Raw genomic sequence first — 19,079 nt, 5'->3', positions numbered from 1 at the left:
CTTTAAGAAAAATTTCTCACTAACAAGGGCCGTTGAATTATAATGATATGTATTTTCAAAGAACATAATTGCATGATATGTCAAAAGCACTCGCATACATACAAACGTTTCGGGAAAGGTGCTGACGCTGAAATGGGTAAATATTTTATAGAGGTGACTGGAAGGTTATTTCTTAGGCTTAGGTTTTGCGCGAGATTCTTAATTCTCTTATTTTTTCATGAAGCTTTTTCTTTTAGTTTTTTATTATTTTTTAAACAATAAGTTCTACTTTTATGCAAAAAATTTATGCAATGTAAAAACAGAGAGTCTCAAATTAGCCTCCTCCTTCTGAAAGAAACTGAATGGAAAGCATGATCAGTTCAAAAAGGTACATACATTGATATCGGAGCGGGAGAGGGACTAAAATTCAGATAAGGTAAATTATATGGAATGTGTAAAATGTCAGGGAAGATAGTGATAATCTGAAGAGTTTTAAGGACACATGGACCCAGGGGCCCTGTGTACTTACCAGATCCAAAGATTAACTATCTAATTTAAAATATTTTATAAATATTTTATAATCGTTATTTATAAAATAACGACAACAAAATGTTGTCGTTAGGCTCCAAAATTTTTGCGGTTAGGCCAAGCAGTAAACGCTAAAGAGATAAAACACGATTTGCGATAGGCCAAAGAAACCTATGACTCATAATGGAATAATGGCCAAGCAGCAAAATGGCCATAAATGGCCATAATGGCCAAACTAGCCATAATGACCAAGTAGCAAACGCTAAAGAGATATAACACGATTTGCGATAGGCCAAAGAAACCTATGATTCGTAATGGAATAAACTTTGTCTGGCTTTTCATTCTGAAGTATCTAAAATATAATTTAAAGATTGAAGGCATATTTTAGATAAAACAAATGAATGTTGATTGACAGTCAACATTATGCACAATAGTGCTGCCTAAGTAAAGAGCGAAGTGGACACAATGTATTATTTATTAAATTTTTTTCTAACCAAGGCACTTCGCATAGATAAATTTGTGGTAGAAACTTCAAAAGGGGCTCATTCGATTGGAATTTGAAAGTTCTAGCGCCCATTTAAAGAATCGAAAGTGATTGGAGGGTAAACAATCCCCCATCTTCATTATATTTCCAAACACATCCAATCCAAACTTGGAGTAAATATGTCAATGGGGATGATAACCCCCCACAGCCGCCAGGGCAAGGGCTATAAGTTTTACTAGTTGCCTATTATTAACATATGAGGTTTTAATGGAGCGTGTGTCCGTATAAACTTTGAAGGAGGCTCATTTGATTAGAAATCAAAAATTCTAGTGGCCTTTTTCAAAGTAAAAAGTGACCAGAGGAAAACTAGCCCACTTTGAAAACCAAGCACATTTTAAATGTTTTCCCTTTTAAACTTTAATAAAAAAATTCATCAAGACTGTAAGGAATAAATATCAGTACATGCATATTGAACTGACAATCCACGTTTATTGTTTTCAATAGAATTCAAATTATATTCTGGTCTCGAGAAGGCAAGGGGTTTGTCTGGCCTACTGATGGTAATTTCAGCTCGTTTGGAGTTTTGAGTTGGTTATTTTATTGTAATTTCTGTTCGTCTTGGATTTCTTTTATTTATTGATGGTGATTTGTGGTAGTTTTACGCTTGGAGCATTATTTGACTTTATATCTGCTCATTTTTGGTTTAGTGGAGCTCTTTACTTTTCTTTGAAAAACTTATTTTGTGGAAATAGGTTTTTAAGTTAATATACATTATAATGGCACCTTTAAAGTAGCGATGTAAAAAATCTACTATGAAATTTAAAGCAATATGTTTCCAGATTTCAGAGACAGCATTCAGACTAACTGCTTTCAATTTGATACCGTTTTTGAGGGGGTTTCAGAAACTTTTCGGAATAGGTAGACACTTCGCGTTCTGATTATAAAGCATGATGAGTTTGGATTCAAGTAAAAGTTACCATTTCTGAAGAATATTTACTAAGAAATTTTTCTCACTAAACACTTTTTCTTATAAACCTAAGCCTATAATTCATATAAATGACAGATTGCCAAAGATTGTCCTTTTCGGCCAACCGTCTAAGGCTAAACGGAAAGCAGGTCGTCCTCACCTGGGGTGGGAGGATGTCATAAGAAAAGATTTAAAGGAAATGGGAGCTTCCTGGGAGGGTGTAAGGAGGGAGGCTTCGGATAGATTGGGATTGAAGAGGAGCGTGCGTATCTGTGTTGGCCTCATGAGGCTTGGTGCTGCAGTGAGTTGTTAGTAGTAGTGTATTTGTCACAGGATATGCTTTAATGCATACTTTTAAACAGTGTTGCGTAGTTATCTATCAACTTTGGAAGAATTTAAGTAAAGCTTTTTGCAAGGAGTGATTGCCTAGAGTCTTAAAAAGCCTCTTACCAGGTTCTTCAGATTTTCATAATAGGTCACATCAAAATATAAGAGTTTTTCCTCCTGGACTTTCTTCATTTATAGAAAAAATTGGATGATAAGGTAATATTTATTTCAAAAGTCTGTCAAGAGCTTCAATGGAGCCACAGTTATTTCTTATGTCAATAATGAAAAAAAATTAATAAAACAAAAAAAAACATAAAAACAGATTGGACAAAAAAAACAGATTGGACAAAAAAAAGCAATGCTAAGGAGTGACAGCTTCCCTTTCATTACAGGAGCAATTAGGGTGTAAAATAAAAGATACCATGCATACAATTACCTGCACGGGTATAAAGGATTTCCCCAGGAGCAGGAATTGCCTGGACCCCTACCCCACTAAAAACTCAAAATAATGATTGAAAACTTAAAATGATATTTGGATTTCAGACCCAACAAAATGTTTTTAAAAATGCATATTTTTCGGAAATGATTATCATTTTGAAAGTATTGTTATGTAAAAGTTAATTTTGTTATATCTAACAAAGATTTGAGAGGCAGAAGCCTTCTACTATATTTCAGACAACACTTAGTAAAATATTAACAAGGACTGATATTAAATAACAAAAAAATATTTTCTTCAAATTTTTGGAATGGGCGATATTTAAATTTAGAAGAAATTATCATAATTATGATCGGGGTTACCACTCCTGTTAAGCCCACTCTTGCTCATTACACCACATTTTCAGCATATTATGGATACTGATTGTGTTCTCAATTAACGGTTCAACGGGGGCAGAAACGACACTTGGTGTCCCAAATTGCGTTTTTTTGCCCCTCCAAGTCTTTACTAGCGTGACTTCTGGACTTTAGCAGCGAGAGGGGGAGGGGTTGGAAGGTACCCTTGAAACCGGCCTCTGGATCTGCCCCTATGTATAATATAGACTTTAGGATAAGTAAAGGGTACAGGAGGGTGTTAGGTCTCCTCATATATGTAATAATTTATGTTAGCTTCTAATTTTAGTGTTACTCTTTACTTTCATACTAAATATTCATCGAAAATATATACCTCACGACCAGCAAGGCCCTTAACATCGAATTTATTACGGGCAGCTTTAAAGAAGGGGTGGAAGGGTTGGGAAGGGTTGTCCCCCATGCACAAACCTTATATTAATTCACGATATACTACTATAACTAATTTAATCTATTGATATTATTTATCAATTACAGCTATTGATAATATTTATTCATAACCGCGTGATTGTTCATCTTAATGTTCGTTTTAGGTTTCATTTATTCATTCACAGTAATATCTGTTGTTTTAACAAGCTTGACTTGATTATTCATTTTAATTTCTGTTTACGTTAGGTTTGATAGCAATCTTTCATAGCAATCTCGAGTTAGAATACTATTTTTTTGTATACTCTTCTTTTTTTTGTTTCATTTTTGTTTCCCCCCTGTTTTTTTCCTGGCCATAGATCCTTACGGAGGGGTCTATGTTGAAGTGTTTTTGTTGTAAATTTATTTGTTGAATAAATAGATTGATTGCTATATATATATATATATATATATATATATTATATATATATATATATATATATATATATATATATATATATATATATATATTTATATATATACATAAGCTTTTATCTATATATTTATTGTGTTTATGCTTTTATTACTTAAATTATTAAAACCAACAAGTAAATAATGAAAGCAACGGTTCTATGTCCAAAAGAAAGAAAAGAATGAAGGAAAACAACCAAGCGAATATGTCGCCTGTATGCAACAAGACATTCTTAGCGCTGATAAAAAGGAAATTATTTAAATCAAAGAAATTAAAAAAAAAAAAAATCTTAACTCAAAATTGGATAAAAAAAGATCAAGTAGCTATATATAACAAATAACTCCATTTAAAAACCAAAAAAGTTAAATAAAAAATGTTTAAAAAATCATAAAAAAATTAAATATCTCTATTTATGATCATTTTGACTTTGAATAATCCTCTCAAATCTTAAATTATGTATTTAACAGCAGCTACGCAGAAAAATTTTTACTGTATAGTAAACGAAGTTAGAGAAGTTCCTTTTAGTTATTCTGAAGCATTTACTGAAGATCATATAACAGCTTATTGAAGTGGGAGATGATCGAGCCTTAACAAACTTGTCCCAAAAGTAAATATTTCGCTACTATTTATTCCAATACTTTTTGCTTGGCAACCGTCTCGAATCAGACCCCTTTACAACAGCTCAGACAACATGTTGTCTTCATAGGCAGGTGTAAAAAGCATGGGAAACTGGCCCTGGTGCTTAAAGCACGAACGTTTATGGACTTTGTTTGCCTTAGAATTGCTATGTATTTGCCATGTCATGTAATTGAATATGTAGAGGTTGGTAAAGAACGCAGTTTTAATCTTCAGTATGCGTACCAGTTCAAATAAACTAGCCTAATTAGCCTTTTTTCCCAAGCTAACCTTGGCCTATTTTGTGCAAAAGCGATTTTGACTTTAAACAATTCTTTACAATGAAAATGTTTATTAGTAAACACTTAAACAGAAATTTTAGGTTTGATCCTATTGCTTTGTGACCATTTACATCCAGTATCGAATTTTTTTGAAAGTTCATAAATTGAAGTTGGAAAATCAACATCTTAGAAGTAGAAATTCAAATATCTTCCGTATCAAAGAGTATCGGATGCTTAAAAATGTTGCAACTGACATTATCGGCGAAAACAAAATTACGAGCGACATCTATCGCTTGGTTACTTCTTTTTACCCGAGAATACTACATACTTGTCTTTTCAGATGCTTCAAAAGTCAGGGGCTGCCAGACGCTACACTGTAAGTAGTGCTAGTGGTTTCCTTTACATTTACCTTTTCTTTGCCTTACTTCTACCTTCATCTTTACGTTTTCAGGTTAAATTGCCGAAGATCTAACTCTTGCAAGTTCAAATTTTCTTTGGGAAGGTAGGTTCTAACTTGTATTGGATTATGGCCCTGCATTTTCGTTACGGCAATCGGGATTAAAAACTGCCAGTTATTCCTGAGTAACAGAAGTTGCTCCTGTGTTACGAAATCAAATGAGCGAACTTCGCTCCTGTATGAACCTTTGTGTGAGCCTAAGGTAAGTCAGTAAAAGCCTTTTTTGACGACCGTCTCTTTTTTATTTATTTATATGCAGGCCTAATCTAATGGGACATAGGTAAGGAAGTAATTAGGAAGTAATTACACATAAACTGAGGTGGTTGTCACTCCTCGACTATCTTCAGATTTTCATGCGCATAGTACGAGTATTTCATATTTTTTGGGGGAAAGTTTACCCAAATACGGAAGGACATGGAGTCTGGGCCATTTTCAATAACTCTTTGTGGAGGTCTCACAGATTAGACAATGATACATATAATAAAAAAAAAGAGGGTTGACATTTTAATATTGGTTGTATTTGTCCATTTCGCCCTAAAATTTCATGAACTGATTAAATTTTTTGTTATATATCTTCTAGATTGCTCAAAAGCTTTGCTGTAGCACATTCTAGAACGACCCCCAGTTTGTCTAACTTTCTAAGAAAGTAAGGAGCAAACACGAAAGAATTTACTAAGCAATTATCAGCCCTCATGTTCTTCTCGTGCCTCTTATGGACTGGTGAATAGGTCAAAAGCTAAAGGAAACCTAATTTTCGGGAATATTCAACGCCCAACATATTAGAACTCATACTCATGCTCACTATATATATAGTAGAACATTTACTTCAAAGAATAATTAATATGAGGGACCTGTCGACCTGTTCCCCATCCCCATAAAATAGAATACATTTTGGGAAAGTGCATTTTGCTGACAAAATATGTAGTATTCTTTTTTGTATATTAGTTTATTTTACGACTAAAAAGACCATTTCTTGAAAATAAAACTTGAAAGCAATTATATGAAAATTTAAAAAAATTAAAATGGAATTGGTACGGCCAGTAGTCTGGAAGTCTGAAAAAAAAAAAAAAAAAAAAAAAAAAAAAAAAAAAAAAAAAAAAAAAAAAAAAAAAAAACAGTTTGCTCATATGGTCTTAGCACGGCTAAAAATATTAAATTTATATTTAAAAGTGGATTATTTTTAATAAAAATTATGAACAGGTGTCATATTCTTTGCCCAAAAAACTTTTGACTGTTGCCTTTACTCCAACTAAACATAATTAATACATAGAAAATTCCTTGAAAATTTTCAAGCTACTTATGACAAAACGCTGTATGCTGATAAGCTTGCAGCTGTGAAGCTTGCGTGTCTGTATTGGCCTCAAGCGGCTTGATGGTGCAGTTGGTTATTATATATATATATATATATATATATATATATATATATATATATATATATATATATATATATATATATATATATATATATATATATATATATATATATATATATATATATATATATATATATATATATAAAGTAAAATATAACATTTCGAAAGGATTTTTTAAAGGGGAAGGAAGGGGGAGCTGCATGATGGCTAAAGTTGTTTTCTTTTTAGTCATCAGTAAATTTTAGATTTGTTGTGTTTCTTTTGCATTTTGTCTGGGGATTCATTAAAAACTGGACAGAGGATACCCCATCCTCCTCTGAGGACGCAAACTAATTACAATGATTTTTCCATGGTTAATATAAGTTGGAATCTAGCTAAATGTAAACCTTTTGATTTTTTATGACAACCCTGTCCCTGTGTTTGGATTCTTAAATTGGCCGCATGTTTCATCTTTTTAAAAGATGGAACAAAACAGAAAAAGGGTTACAAGATTTATTGTTTTCCAGGCCAATAAATTTTGCCATGCAAATCTTCACGTATCCAAGTGTGACGCAAAACATTATACTGCTTATTTTCGGACTCAAGATCTATAAATTATAAAGATACGAGATCTCGAAGTCTGAGTAGTATTCTAATTATTAAAGTTTCAGATCGAGTAAGATATTGATAAAAACATTACTGATTAGATACATACATAGTCTTTCAAAAAAGTAAAAAAAAATTGTACGCCTAGCTACTTTTATATAAAAGTTCTCCGTGAAAGAAAAGAAAGTATTCAGACTTGGTGCACGAAATTTTCGTTAGTTCATACATCACAATATTCTATTGGTCAATCGCTTTGAGTGCGGAGTATAGTTCATCTATTCGTTTTATCCGTACACCCTTCAACTTCAGTTGATATTTAAAACGAAGTTAGACTGTATGATACAAAATAAATAGAATAATGTGGAAATGAGTATTGTTGGCAGAAGTAACTCAATAGTTTTTGGATCCTTGATTGTGGATACCAAATCAGCAACTCCTTATACAGATGCTACTCAGGTATTTTGTTTCCCTTAGTGCACAACTTTTAAAGGCTAAATTTTTATCCTAATCCAGTATGTGCTTTTTCATCAAATAGGTTAGGGATTCACGCAGTGGCCCTTTTAGGGCATACTTTGGGAAGGTCTTACCAAGCTACTCTGTTAACCCTTGGCTGATTTTGTGTCTTAGAAATTTGCCTACTTGACAGGTTCCTATTGGAATATTGACAAAACAACATTTGGTAAACGTTCATAGGCCTATTATGGACTAACCAATAAAGTGAACATACCACTCGGTTCCTTTTTTATGCTCTTTACGAATATTATAATCGCTTCTATCGCAAATTCAAATTTAAGCACTTTTTAACATAACCTTACGTAAATATAGATATTTTTGGCACTGAGAAAATGTAGCATTATTTTTTCGAAAACGACCGATAACTTCAATTGAAAATTTGATATTTTCAAGAGCTTAAAAAGTGCTTAAATTTGAATGTGCGATAGAAGCGATTATTATGTTCGTAAAGAGCATAAAAAAGGCATCGAACGGTATGTTCACTTTATTGGCAAGTCAATTATGTGAACTGTTAACGTTTACCCAATATTTTACATTAATTTTAAGTTTTCTGTTTCTTTTTCTCTGGTTTTGGTTTTGAAAAAGCAATTCATGTTATCTAGTAAAATTTTAAGCCAAATTATTGGGTCCTTAACAATCCTTCGCCACCTTACCAATCTCTGGCTCCACACTTGGTTTCGGTCACCTATTCAGTGGCAAACTCATACCTGTTCCCAGGGGTGTGTAAATTCAAATTGAGGGTGTTCGTCGAAAAAGTGGCATATCACATAGGTTGGTTTATCAACTGCGAAGTCCCAATTGACAGATTAAGTATATCCTTATTTCCCACCAGCTTTTACCCCTTTCTGATGGTGGAATCCTCAGTAGCCTACTGCAGGGTGTAATATGGTCTGTGTTTCCAACCGCATCTCCTCAAGTCCAGTTTTGCTTCCATGCCTCCGGGATAAAATTATAATTTTTCATACTATTTAGCTAGGATGAAAGCGGACACACGATATGGAAAAAGTCCCAAAGCTGCTAGTAACAGAATTCAACAGAATTCCAAAAGCTGTCGACACTCCAGCAGCACGACATGCGTTTTGAAAGCTTTCCTTTTAGCGAAAAGTATTTTTATACGTAGAAATGGTATTTTCAGACAAAATTTGCGAAAACGGCATCACAACAAAAAAAAGTACATTATTGAAATTACGATTGATGAACCCCAAACAGGAAATTTGCAGCCCCCATCTTAAACAACAACAAAAATTACATTTAGCATTTTTTCTGCTTCTTTTTATGTTGTTTTGTTGCTAGAATAGCAATGAAACATCATAGGGTAAAATTTTATTTTAGCCCTGGATTCATTGCTGAGAATTTCATTTTCCTAACCTAACCCCTCACCAAGATAGCAAAAAGTAGCTAAACTAGAATTTTACGCAGTTTAAGGACTCATTTAAAAGCTAATTTTTATAGGCTATATAATTAGTTCTTAATATATTCTTTAACTTCACATCATAGTTTAAAAGCTATAGGTAAGATAATAAGTCAGTTTTTGGAGCCCTATTAAGGGCTCAAAATAGAATTTTCCCCAGAAAAGATTATTGTATTTGGAAAGAGCTTAATAATATATTCAGTGATGAGTTTCCTAACTAAAATATACGAAGAAGTGTAAACTCACCCCCTTCAACTCTGCTTACCGTATACCTCTTGTCCTCTTGGTGGTCACTAAAGTGTCCTTTAAATTGACAAAATCCATTATTGTCCAGGTAACCAAGATTCCCTTTGGGGATGGAGTGTACAGCATACTCCAGGATGTCAAGGATATCTTGAGAGTCACCATGCTTAAATGACAAACTATGAACTCGTTACTTAGAAGAGCCTTCACTTTTTTATATCTAAGAAGTATGATTTTTTCAATTTCTAGAATTAGTATAAACAGAGAATCAGTCACAAATGCTGAAATTAGTTTCGATGGACGTTAATCAAAGCCCCCTTCATCATCAGGTTTATACTTAATCAAGATTACAACATAACCATTTTTTTGATGTCATGATTTATTGTGAATCATTCACAGGGCTACCAAGAAAATTCTATAGCCTAAAGTTTTCCAAATTTGGAAAGAGGGGGGTTTAATTTTTTTGTCGAGACGTAAAGTATGTATATAAATATTTCTGGATGTGGTCCTATATCTGGCAACGTTTCCGTGCCTCTAATCTTCCATACCCCCTTGGTAGGTTAAGTCGGACAAGTGCGTAAACTTCTTTTTCACTGGTGGTGGGGGGTCACATAATAAAAAAATCTGGCACTTATCCGTTAGCCAGTAGACGCCAGAGAATTTGTATCTATACGCATGGGGGGTTGAAACAATTGAGACGCTTGGGAGATAGAATAAATATAATTTGGGCTGTATATTTGCACATTAGGGGGGTTAGGGGTTAGGTATAGAAGGGCTGCATGCTAGTTTTCCACTGAGCCGAAGCTAATGGTCTCCGTATACAAACAATAATAAACTAGTTATTGTCTGATCTTATAGATCCAGATCCTCGAGTTTGTACTGGCTAACAGTTAAATACCAAAAATCATTTCAAAACTGGCTAAGAAGGGCCCAACATTAGGAAAACATGAGGAACCCCCTCCCTTTTTACTTCCCTGTACATAGTAGTCTGTTTCATAGGTTCGCTCTCAGAATAACACAAACCAAGGAGCTGACCAATTTTTAAAAATTGTTATATATAATCATCGGTGAGTTGAATATTGATGAATTTGCCGACTTTAAATTCGAATTTTACTCATATCGGATTTGCCAAAAGATGCTTCTAATAGCATAATCGGTTGTTTCATTTCGCAATCTCATCATTCATTACAAAGTTGCTAAGCGAGTTTATTTTGCCAATCTAAAAGGTTGAGTCTCCCACTTTAATAACACTTTTATGGCTGGTGAAGTTTTTCATATAATTCAATGCAACTCACGGGTTACTTAATGAATAAATGAGATCTTTCAAAAGGCTTTACGGAACATTAATCACTACGAAAGAAAGATTAGTTTATGTCATAATCCCTTCCATTCACAGTGCCAAGAATTCTATTAATTTTTTTCTCATGTTGAACCTTTGCTAATGACATGGAACCACTCTATGGTTAAATTTCGCGTTGAACTAAAGATTATGGATATAAACATTTTAGTTGTTATTATTTTATTGGTACTCCAGTATTACTCAGAACGCACTCGAGAAGTTTGCTGAATGTACGATCTATGAAAACCGGTTTCATAGCCACAAAAATGAACAACGGACGGCAGAATGGATTGGACTTGCAAAATTTGGGCTGTATATTTGCACAGTGGGGGGGGGGGGGTAAGTTAAGAGATTAGATTAAGTTAGGTTACTTTACTCTCACACCCCCTAATGTACAAATGTACAGCCCAAACTATTTTACTAAATAAACCAAAGCGCTGTATTTTTATAATATTTTGGTATATTTCGATAGGATTAATCCAACTTCACTTCTCGAGTGTGTTCTGGATAATACATGAGTACCATTTTGATATAATCCATGATATATACATATTTGATATCATCATACCATATTGATATACATACAATAATACATGAGTACCATTTGTTGATGAGGCTCATGTTCCTGGTACCGTTCCGTCAATCTTATGGTATCCCTCGTATGCGGCTCCCTCTACCCCCGTTTTTCAAGTAGACTAGTTCGGCCGTTTGGAAATTAAAAGAAGTCATAGTTACTTTTGTCTTATAGCCTATTCACTAGACCCTTCGCACTAGATTTATTTCTGGAATCAGTAAATGCGTTTGTTCTCCAAAAGATTCGCATGTTTCAAATTACTTATTGTTTGCTGAATCACAAAGTCTTTCAAATTGGTCTCCTGTGCGTCAATATTTTGTTTATTTAATAATTTGAATATGAACACAGATTTGGAAAAAAATTGAAAAAAAACTATTGTTTTGCTGAGTCACAAAGTCCTTCAAATTGTTGTTATGTGCGTCATTGTTTTATTGGTTGGCAATTTGAATATCAAAACAGATTTAGAAAAAATATATGGAAAAAGTCTTGCATGTATTCATCGTCAAACTGGTTTTTATCAGACTTGACTGTAATCATTTTCTTTTCTTCTTTGCCAGTCCTTGATCCTTTGGCTTGGATACATTTTTTTTTAACAAGGATTTCCAGAAATTCCCCAGAAACATCATTGTTCTTTTAATACACGGAAGAAGACTATTCTTCAAAGATACAATTTCCTGGGTTAATAAGATTTTTGGCCTATTTTGTATCGTAGTTATATAACATAAGATATGTATCTAAATAAACTGTATATGACAAGCCAAGATGGGCCGAATTCGCATTTTGACGAAAAAAAAGAAAGCTGGCCAATAAATTGAGGGAAAGGGGAAAACAATTTTGTGTCGGAAACACAAAAACAGCAAAAGCTCATATAAAATTGGCCAGAGAGTATGCCATTTTTTTCTGACTGTAAATAAACGGGAATAAAGTTCCCGCAAAGCTCCCCAAAGTAAACGGGAGTAAAGTTCCCGTTTTTCTGCTATTGTTCATGCCACAATGTAATTTTCTCAAAAATTCTCTTTGGGGTCCCTCACTCCCTATACTCTACCGACAAATAAATTTAGATTTGTTAGGTATTTTGAGAACTGGCTTGGATCTGCTGCTCGGTCCTCGTAGCTGGCAGCGAGTGAGCCTTGTTTGGACAAATAGCTATAAACGGTCTTTTACTTTACGCTACTCAATTAAGTCTAAACTCAACTTTGAAATTACTACCACCAATAGTAACTCACTGCAGCACGAAGCCGCCTGAGGCCAATACAGCTACGCACGCTCCTCATCCAATCAATGTATTCAAGGCCTTCCTCTTTACACCCTCCCAGAAAGTTCCCATTTCCTTTAAATCTTTGTTTATGACATCCTCCCACCCCAGACAGGGACGACCTGCTTTCTGTTTAGCCCCAGACGGTTGGCCAAAAAGGACAATCTTCGGCAATCTGTCATCCTTCATCCGCAACGTGGCCTAGCCATCTCAAACTTTTTTTTTCATCTTAGGCAGAAATCAAACATCATTTATGCTTATCTTGTTTTGGTTTGGAACTTTGTTTTACAATTATAACCTTGTAACCAACAATCTCAAAAACCTGTTGGTTAAAATTTCAGTGGAAATCGGATATTTTTTCGAGTAATGTTACTCGAACATTTCGAGTAAGGTTATTCTGCATTTTGTTCCAAGACGATCATACTCGAAATTTAGCCTCATAAACTTCAATCCCCCAAAATAAGATTTTATTATAAATTAACAATTATCTATAATTTAGACTAGTATGGAACTGTTGGGCCTGTAGTTGTGCAATTAGGAGTCGTTTTGAAGGGGGGTTGCGTCAATGAACTCTGTGCTCGTTGATCGTCCTTTTTTCTACCAGTTTTTAGGTTATCTTCCACTAAATTGTTTTCATTTATACAGAAGCGGATGCAGAATTAATGTTTGTGGGGGGGGGGCGTACAAATGAAACCAAGGCTTTCCATCGGTATTTTTTTGCCCCTGCGCTCATGTAATTAGCAGTAGCGCAAATTCATGCAAATTTAGGGATGGGAAAATGTATTTCCAAATTTAAGAGTGGGGGGATTGTCTTTTTTTCGATTTTTTCAACGGAAATGGCAAAAAAGGCATTTTAATTAAAATACCCCTCCCCCCAAATAGGGTGTAAAATATAGGGTGGGATAGAATACCCCTTCCTCAAAAAGTAATATATAGGATGTCCTCTTGGGTCTCCCCGATTGGCGCCACTGGTATTTTTTTTTACATTGTGGGGGGGGGGGAACTGCCCTTAAATTTGACACTTCTGGTTCCACGCTTATGTCATTACAACAATGACAGCAATTGTTTTGAAATTCAACTAATGTAGAAATTAAGGATAATCTTATGGTAGCCATTCAGAAGTTGGTAAAGACGAAGAAAAATGACAATTTAAGAAAGTCACAACCACATATAATTTCTTTAAAATTTAGCCCTTTCAGCAAAATCATGAATTCAGCTAATTCAAGTTTATGCATTTAAAAACTTGGTTATGTTAACGATTTTGTTCTTGGGAACGATTTCATTGCAAGATCGTTAAAATTTATTAAATTGCATGCCAAAATATAGTATTTGAGTGAAAAGACAAACTAACTCGTTTCAGGAAAAATGAACATTGAAAAGACAATAAACATCGAGTCATAAACTTTAGGTGTCAAATTTTACTGAACTGCAACCACAAACAATATTCGAACTTCCAAAAAGTAAATTACGTCTTTAAAATAACCATAAAATTACACCTGGTAACAAACATTATGTGCTTGAGTCGTATAGGTGAAAGCTATGCCGCCATCTCTGCACGTAAGCAGGTTTTGTGTTTTTGGGAAAGGGTAGATTATTGTTATCGTTATTTTTACGGACAGATTTACAAAACAGAGTTGATTCTCAGACCACAAAGGCCCATTGCCTCTACACCCATTTAGCTGCTGGGGTTTGGTGTCCCCCTGAGCTTGTTAATTTGAGAAAGGGCTTAAATTTCTTTTTTCCTTTTTTAGAAGTACCTCCCTTAGTAATGTCTAGGTGCTCATCATTATTTTCCCCTATTACGAGTCCCCATCTGCCAGCTTCAGACCAACTTGGTCAGGTAGCACAGGAATGGAGTCACCTAGTACTTGCCAACCATCTGCGGCGAGCGGTACATGATCCTCAGATCAGGTACTAACAATAAACATTCTTTCCGGGGTGAGTGATCTTTCGCGTATAGTTTTGGAAGTCATTACTGACTTCAATCCATCCAAATCTCGGTAGGGTAATCCGCAAAATACCCTCCCTCGTGGTCAGACGCTGGCCAGGATGGCCAGTTGCTGAAAGTTAACTTGAATTAGCACTTTCAGTGGCACCACGAGAAGGCTGTCTCGTGGTGCCACCCTATGAGTAGAAATTCTAGTTCAGAGCAGCAAAAACAAATGGTAGGCATGGTAAACGGGGGAGAAACCACAAGATTCACGAAATGGCATGGTCAGATAGGGAGGGGTTTATCCCTTGTGTGATTACTTGGATACAATAAAATGTGTCTTTACCGCTGTTTTGGGAAATCATAGCTCAGTTTATTTAAAAAAAAAGGAGAAATAGCTACAAAAATTTTTGAGCAAACTTTAGTCTACGATTTATTTTGAAATTATTTCGAATAATTAGTTTGTTTCTATTTTATACAAAATTAAAAATACAAGTTGTTTCAACTGAAAGTAAGGAGCAACATTAAAAATTGAAATGAACAGAAATCATTACGTATTTGAGGGGTTTCTCCCCATAAACAATGCCTCGCTCTTTTGGCTAAGTTTGGATTTTGTTTCAGTTCTTGAAGAATGACCCTTGAATCACAATGGCCGTTTAATTAGAATAAATAGATCTTTTCAAATTACGAAAAATACTTTAGCGTAAAGAACGTGGTATTGACGAGGTTGTGAACACCCTCATATACGTAATGATTTCTGTTCATTTTAAGTTTTAAATTTGCTCCTTACTTACAGTCGAAAAACTTGCTTTTTTTTATTTAATTTCTGACCTTTTTTAAATAATGCTGGGAAAACCGGAGCCCTCTTCATGAAAAATTCTCTTGCAGCATGGAAAATTCCTCCATGGATAGATTCTCCCACGTAACCCCCCACCTCACCAGAAAAAATCGCCTCTGAAATCGCCTGTATACTTCCTAATAACCAAACTATATGTAAACAATGGGCGAAGTTCATAACTTGCAGCCCTTCACCCGGGGACTGTTGGGATTAAGTCGTCCTCAGAGATGTAGCTTTTAGATTTTTCCAATATGCTGAACAAAATGGCTATCTTAAAATTTTGATCCGGTGACTTTAGGGAAAATGAGCGTGGGAGGGAACCCAGTTGCCCTCTATTCTTTGGTCACTTAATTAAAAAGAACACTAGAATTTTTAATACACATTCGAATGAGCCCTCTTGCGATAATCTATGACCACTGGGTCAATAAGATCACGCATAACGAAAAAAAAAGAAATCAAAACGCATCGTTTCTCACGCACGTTTCTTAATCGCACGTTTCTATAAATAAGGACTAATAAAAAAGAAAAATGCCAAAATTGTGGCCACTTACGCAGTATTTTATTTATTTTTGGAAGTAAATTTGAAATAAGCTGGTGAAGTATGTTGAAGCTGAAACTTTAAAACTGAATTGTGCTTAAACTTATTGTTATGCTGTTAAATATCAGCAAACATATCCCAATGCTCATGAAAACTGTGACACTACTGGCTTCTCGACTGAAGCTGATGTTTTGAAGTATTTTTTTTATAGCTTGTGACGACTGATGATGAACTAACAAGAATTTCTATTCAGAAATGAGACAATCAAATACATGACATATGCAGTCACCATGGGTGTCAACGAGAGGGTAGGGTTAATGCTCCTCCCCTGGGGAAAGGGTCAATAAAAATTTCACATTAAGACGTAAGCCCCCAATTTTATCTTTTCACTCCCTCTCATGTCTTCTGATTTACTTAACTGAAAGTAATTTTTCATTCTAAATAAAATATTAGAACTTCTTAGACACATAATTGTTCTAAATGATTACCGTTACATCAATTCCTTGGAAAATTGCCCATAATCCTGGAAAATTTCCTGGTGACCTCACAAAAGAACCTTGGCGTTTAAATCTACTTTACTGCCTCAATTTACCACACTATAAAACTCCAGGGCGTATTTTGTTTTTATTCGCATGTCTACTCTTCTTATGTATTTACTTCAGACTATAAGGTCTTGAAAACTAACTTCGTGAACTTGATTAGTGTACCTTGGTTTGCTGGTTAGTCTCTTTTTTGTGCAAAGATTTTTTACAACGTCGTTAATTAATATTTCCCAAGCTGTCCGAGTTTCGAACATATCATTTTTTAGCCTTGATGGGCAAAATATGATTTATTTAAAAAAATGGATATCACGAGCCCAGTTAGGCTGAATTCGGAAATCGAAGTAAAAAAATTAATAAAATAAAGTAAAAGAATAACATCCAAAAAGGTTTAAACAATCAATCAGATAAAACTGACAAACAATGTCTGTATCTTTTGAGGCAAGGACAGTGGTACATATACATGGAGCAAAGGGGCTTGGAAACCTTGTTAGGGGTGCATCAAATTGTCAATCTTCTAGTTTTTTCTGGTAATTTTTCTTATGCCTATAATTTATGGTTGTCTCCAAACTTGTATTTTTAATGATAAATAATGAGCTATGAATATATGGGAAAACATTATGTTGCTTGTCGGTTATTGAAAACACATACAAGAATTACGCTTAGGTATCTAGGTATTAGGTATATATTACGTATCAGAAAACCTCGTAAGTACAAAAACAAGTGATGGATGATACAATGCATTTGGCTTGTATAGTTTGAGCTATATATTTGCACATTAGGGGTGGGGTTTGTGTTAGGTTTGATTACGTTTAGGTTGGGTTAGGTTTGATTAGGTTTCTATAATCTTGTTTCTAAAGTATTATAATATCATCATGTTTTGTTATTTTTCACTAGGATTAACCTAACTTCACTTTTTGGATGTGTTTCCAAGGTACATGTATTATTAAATAAGAAAAAGGTTTTTTAAAACTGAAAGTAAGGAGTGACATTAAAACTTAAAACGATCGTAAATTATTCCGTTAAAGAAAGCGGCTGCCCCCTCCTCAATGCCTCCCTCCTTACGCTAAATTTTTTATTTTTTTAAAGTAGAGTTATGACAATGAGTCAAACTGTAGCATAAAAAGCCAGACTTTGAGGAGGAGACTGCTCTTTACGGAATAATTCCTGTTCGTTTTAAGTTTTATGTGTTGCTCCTTGCTTTCAGTTAAAAAACTTATTTTTTTTATTAAATTTCTTAAAGTTTTCAACTAATACAGGTTCAAACTTGGCTTAAAATTAAAACTTTAATTCATTTAATTGAAAAATTAAAACGGAATTTTTCATACTAGGTTTGGCAGATTTGTTCCTTATCTGAATGCTTGTCCCCTATATTATATATATATATATATATATATATATATATATATATATATATATATATATATATATATATATATATATATATATATATATATATATATATATATATATATATATGTATATATAGACTCATCTATCTAAATATAACTATCTAATTAAACTATCTAAATAAACTATCTAAATATAGACTTGCAGATATGTATTGTCATGGTAATTTTGGATTAGTTGTATGCAGCTTCTCTCTATGCAGCTTTGTTTTATAAAGCAGCTACATCCATACAGGCATGCATTGGGGACGACTTCCCCTATTGATATTAGTCCGAAGGGTGCCTTAATTTTGGATTGGTTGTATGCAGATTCTCTCTATGCAGCTTTGTTTTATAAAGCAGCTACATCCATACAAGCATGCATTGGGGACGACTTCTCCTATTGATATTAGTTCGAAGGGTGCCCACTCCTTCTCAGTGAAATTTTGGAGTTGCGACTTCAAACTTCTCTTTGACTTTAGACACCTCCACTCCTTTGAAGTCCTCTGGACCCCCTCCCTCTTTTGATATTGTTATATTTATATTCGCTTTTTTTGCTGATATAAACTGCTAATAAATTTCAAGGTAGTGGCAATAACCGTATAAACGAAATACATTTTCAATTGCCTCTTGCACTCCATTGCTAACCAGTTTTGCAGTGCGTGACTGCAAATTATACAAAACATCACTGTGGTCAAAGAACTTGTAGATTGGCAAAAACACGGTTAATCGCAAAAGCTTCCATTATGATTTTTTTTTTGCTTAGCTAAACAGTTGACGAAGAAGTGGTATTAGTGAGCATTATTTTCAAGCAAAAACTAGTCTAGAACACAATAATTTAAAATGTTGCAATAATTCAGGCTTAATGTCAGAATTAACGGTATTGAATCTTCGATTAATGGCGAATTTTCATTGCACAGTTTTGATGGGCTTCCATTCTTTTCTTCTGTAAGTTTATGCAAACTCAGATTGACAAGGTGGCAACCAACGGGGATTCATGACTTTGCCTTAATTCAGTAGAAATTATGAGGCCCATATATATATATATATATATATATATATATATATATATATATATATATATATATATATATATATATATATATATATATATATATATATATATATATATATATATATATATATATATATATATATATATATATATATATATATATATATATATATATATATATATATATATATATATATATATATATATATATATATATATATATATATATATATATAT

General features: G+C 33.8%; 1 protein-coding gene and 1 long non-coding RNA gene across 2 annotated transcripts in view; both read left to right on the top strand.

Annotated features, from left to right (window-relative positions):
- LOC136033611 (uncharacterized) overlaps positions 1-5,501 on the top strand; it is a 31,722-nt gene extending 26,221 nt beyond the window's left edge. Inside the window, exon 3 of the long non-coding RNA XR_010618972.1 lies at positions 5,296-5,501. This is a non-coding gene — a long non-coding RNA (uncharacterized LOC136033611). The remainder of the gene's footprint in view (positions 1-5,295) is intronic.
- A 2,054-nt stretch (positions 5,502-7,555) lies between these two features.
- The window catches only part of LOC136033610 (transcription factor Sox-11-like), a 29,746-nt gene continuing 18,222 nt past the window's right edge, over positions 7,556-19,079 (top strand). Inside the window, exon 1 of the mRNA XM_065714399.1 lies at positions 7,556-7,715. Within this exon, the coding sequence (XP_065570471.1) occupies positions 7,626-7,715 (90 nt within the window). The 5' untranslated portion in view covers positions 7,556-7,625. The remainder of the gene's footprint in view (positions 7,716-19,079) is intronic.

The sequence above is a fragment of the Artemia franciscana genome, chromosome 12, assembly GCF_032884065.1.
Source record: "Artemia franciscana chromosome 12, ASM3288406v1, whole genome shotgun sequence".
NCBI lineage: Eukaryota > Metazoa > Arthropoda > Branchiopoda > Anostraca > Artemiidae > Artemia > Artemia franciscana.
The sequence above is the reverse complement of the archived record's forward strand: the minus strand, read 5'-3'. Positions and strand labels throughout refer to the sequence as shown.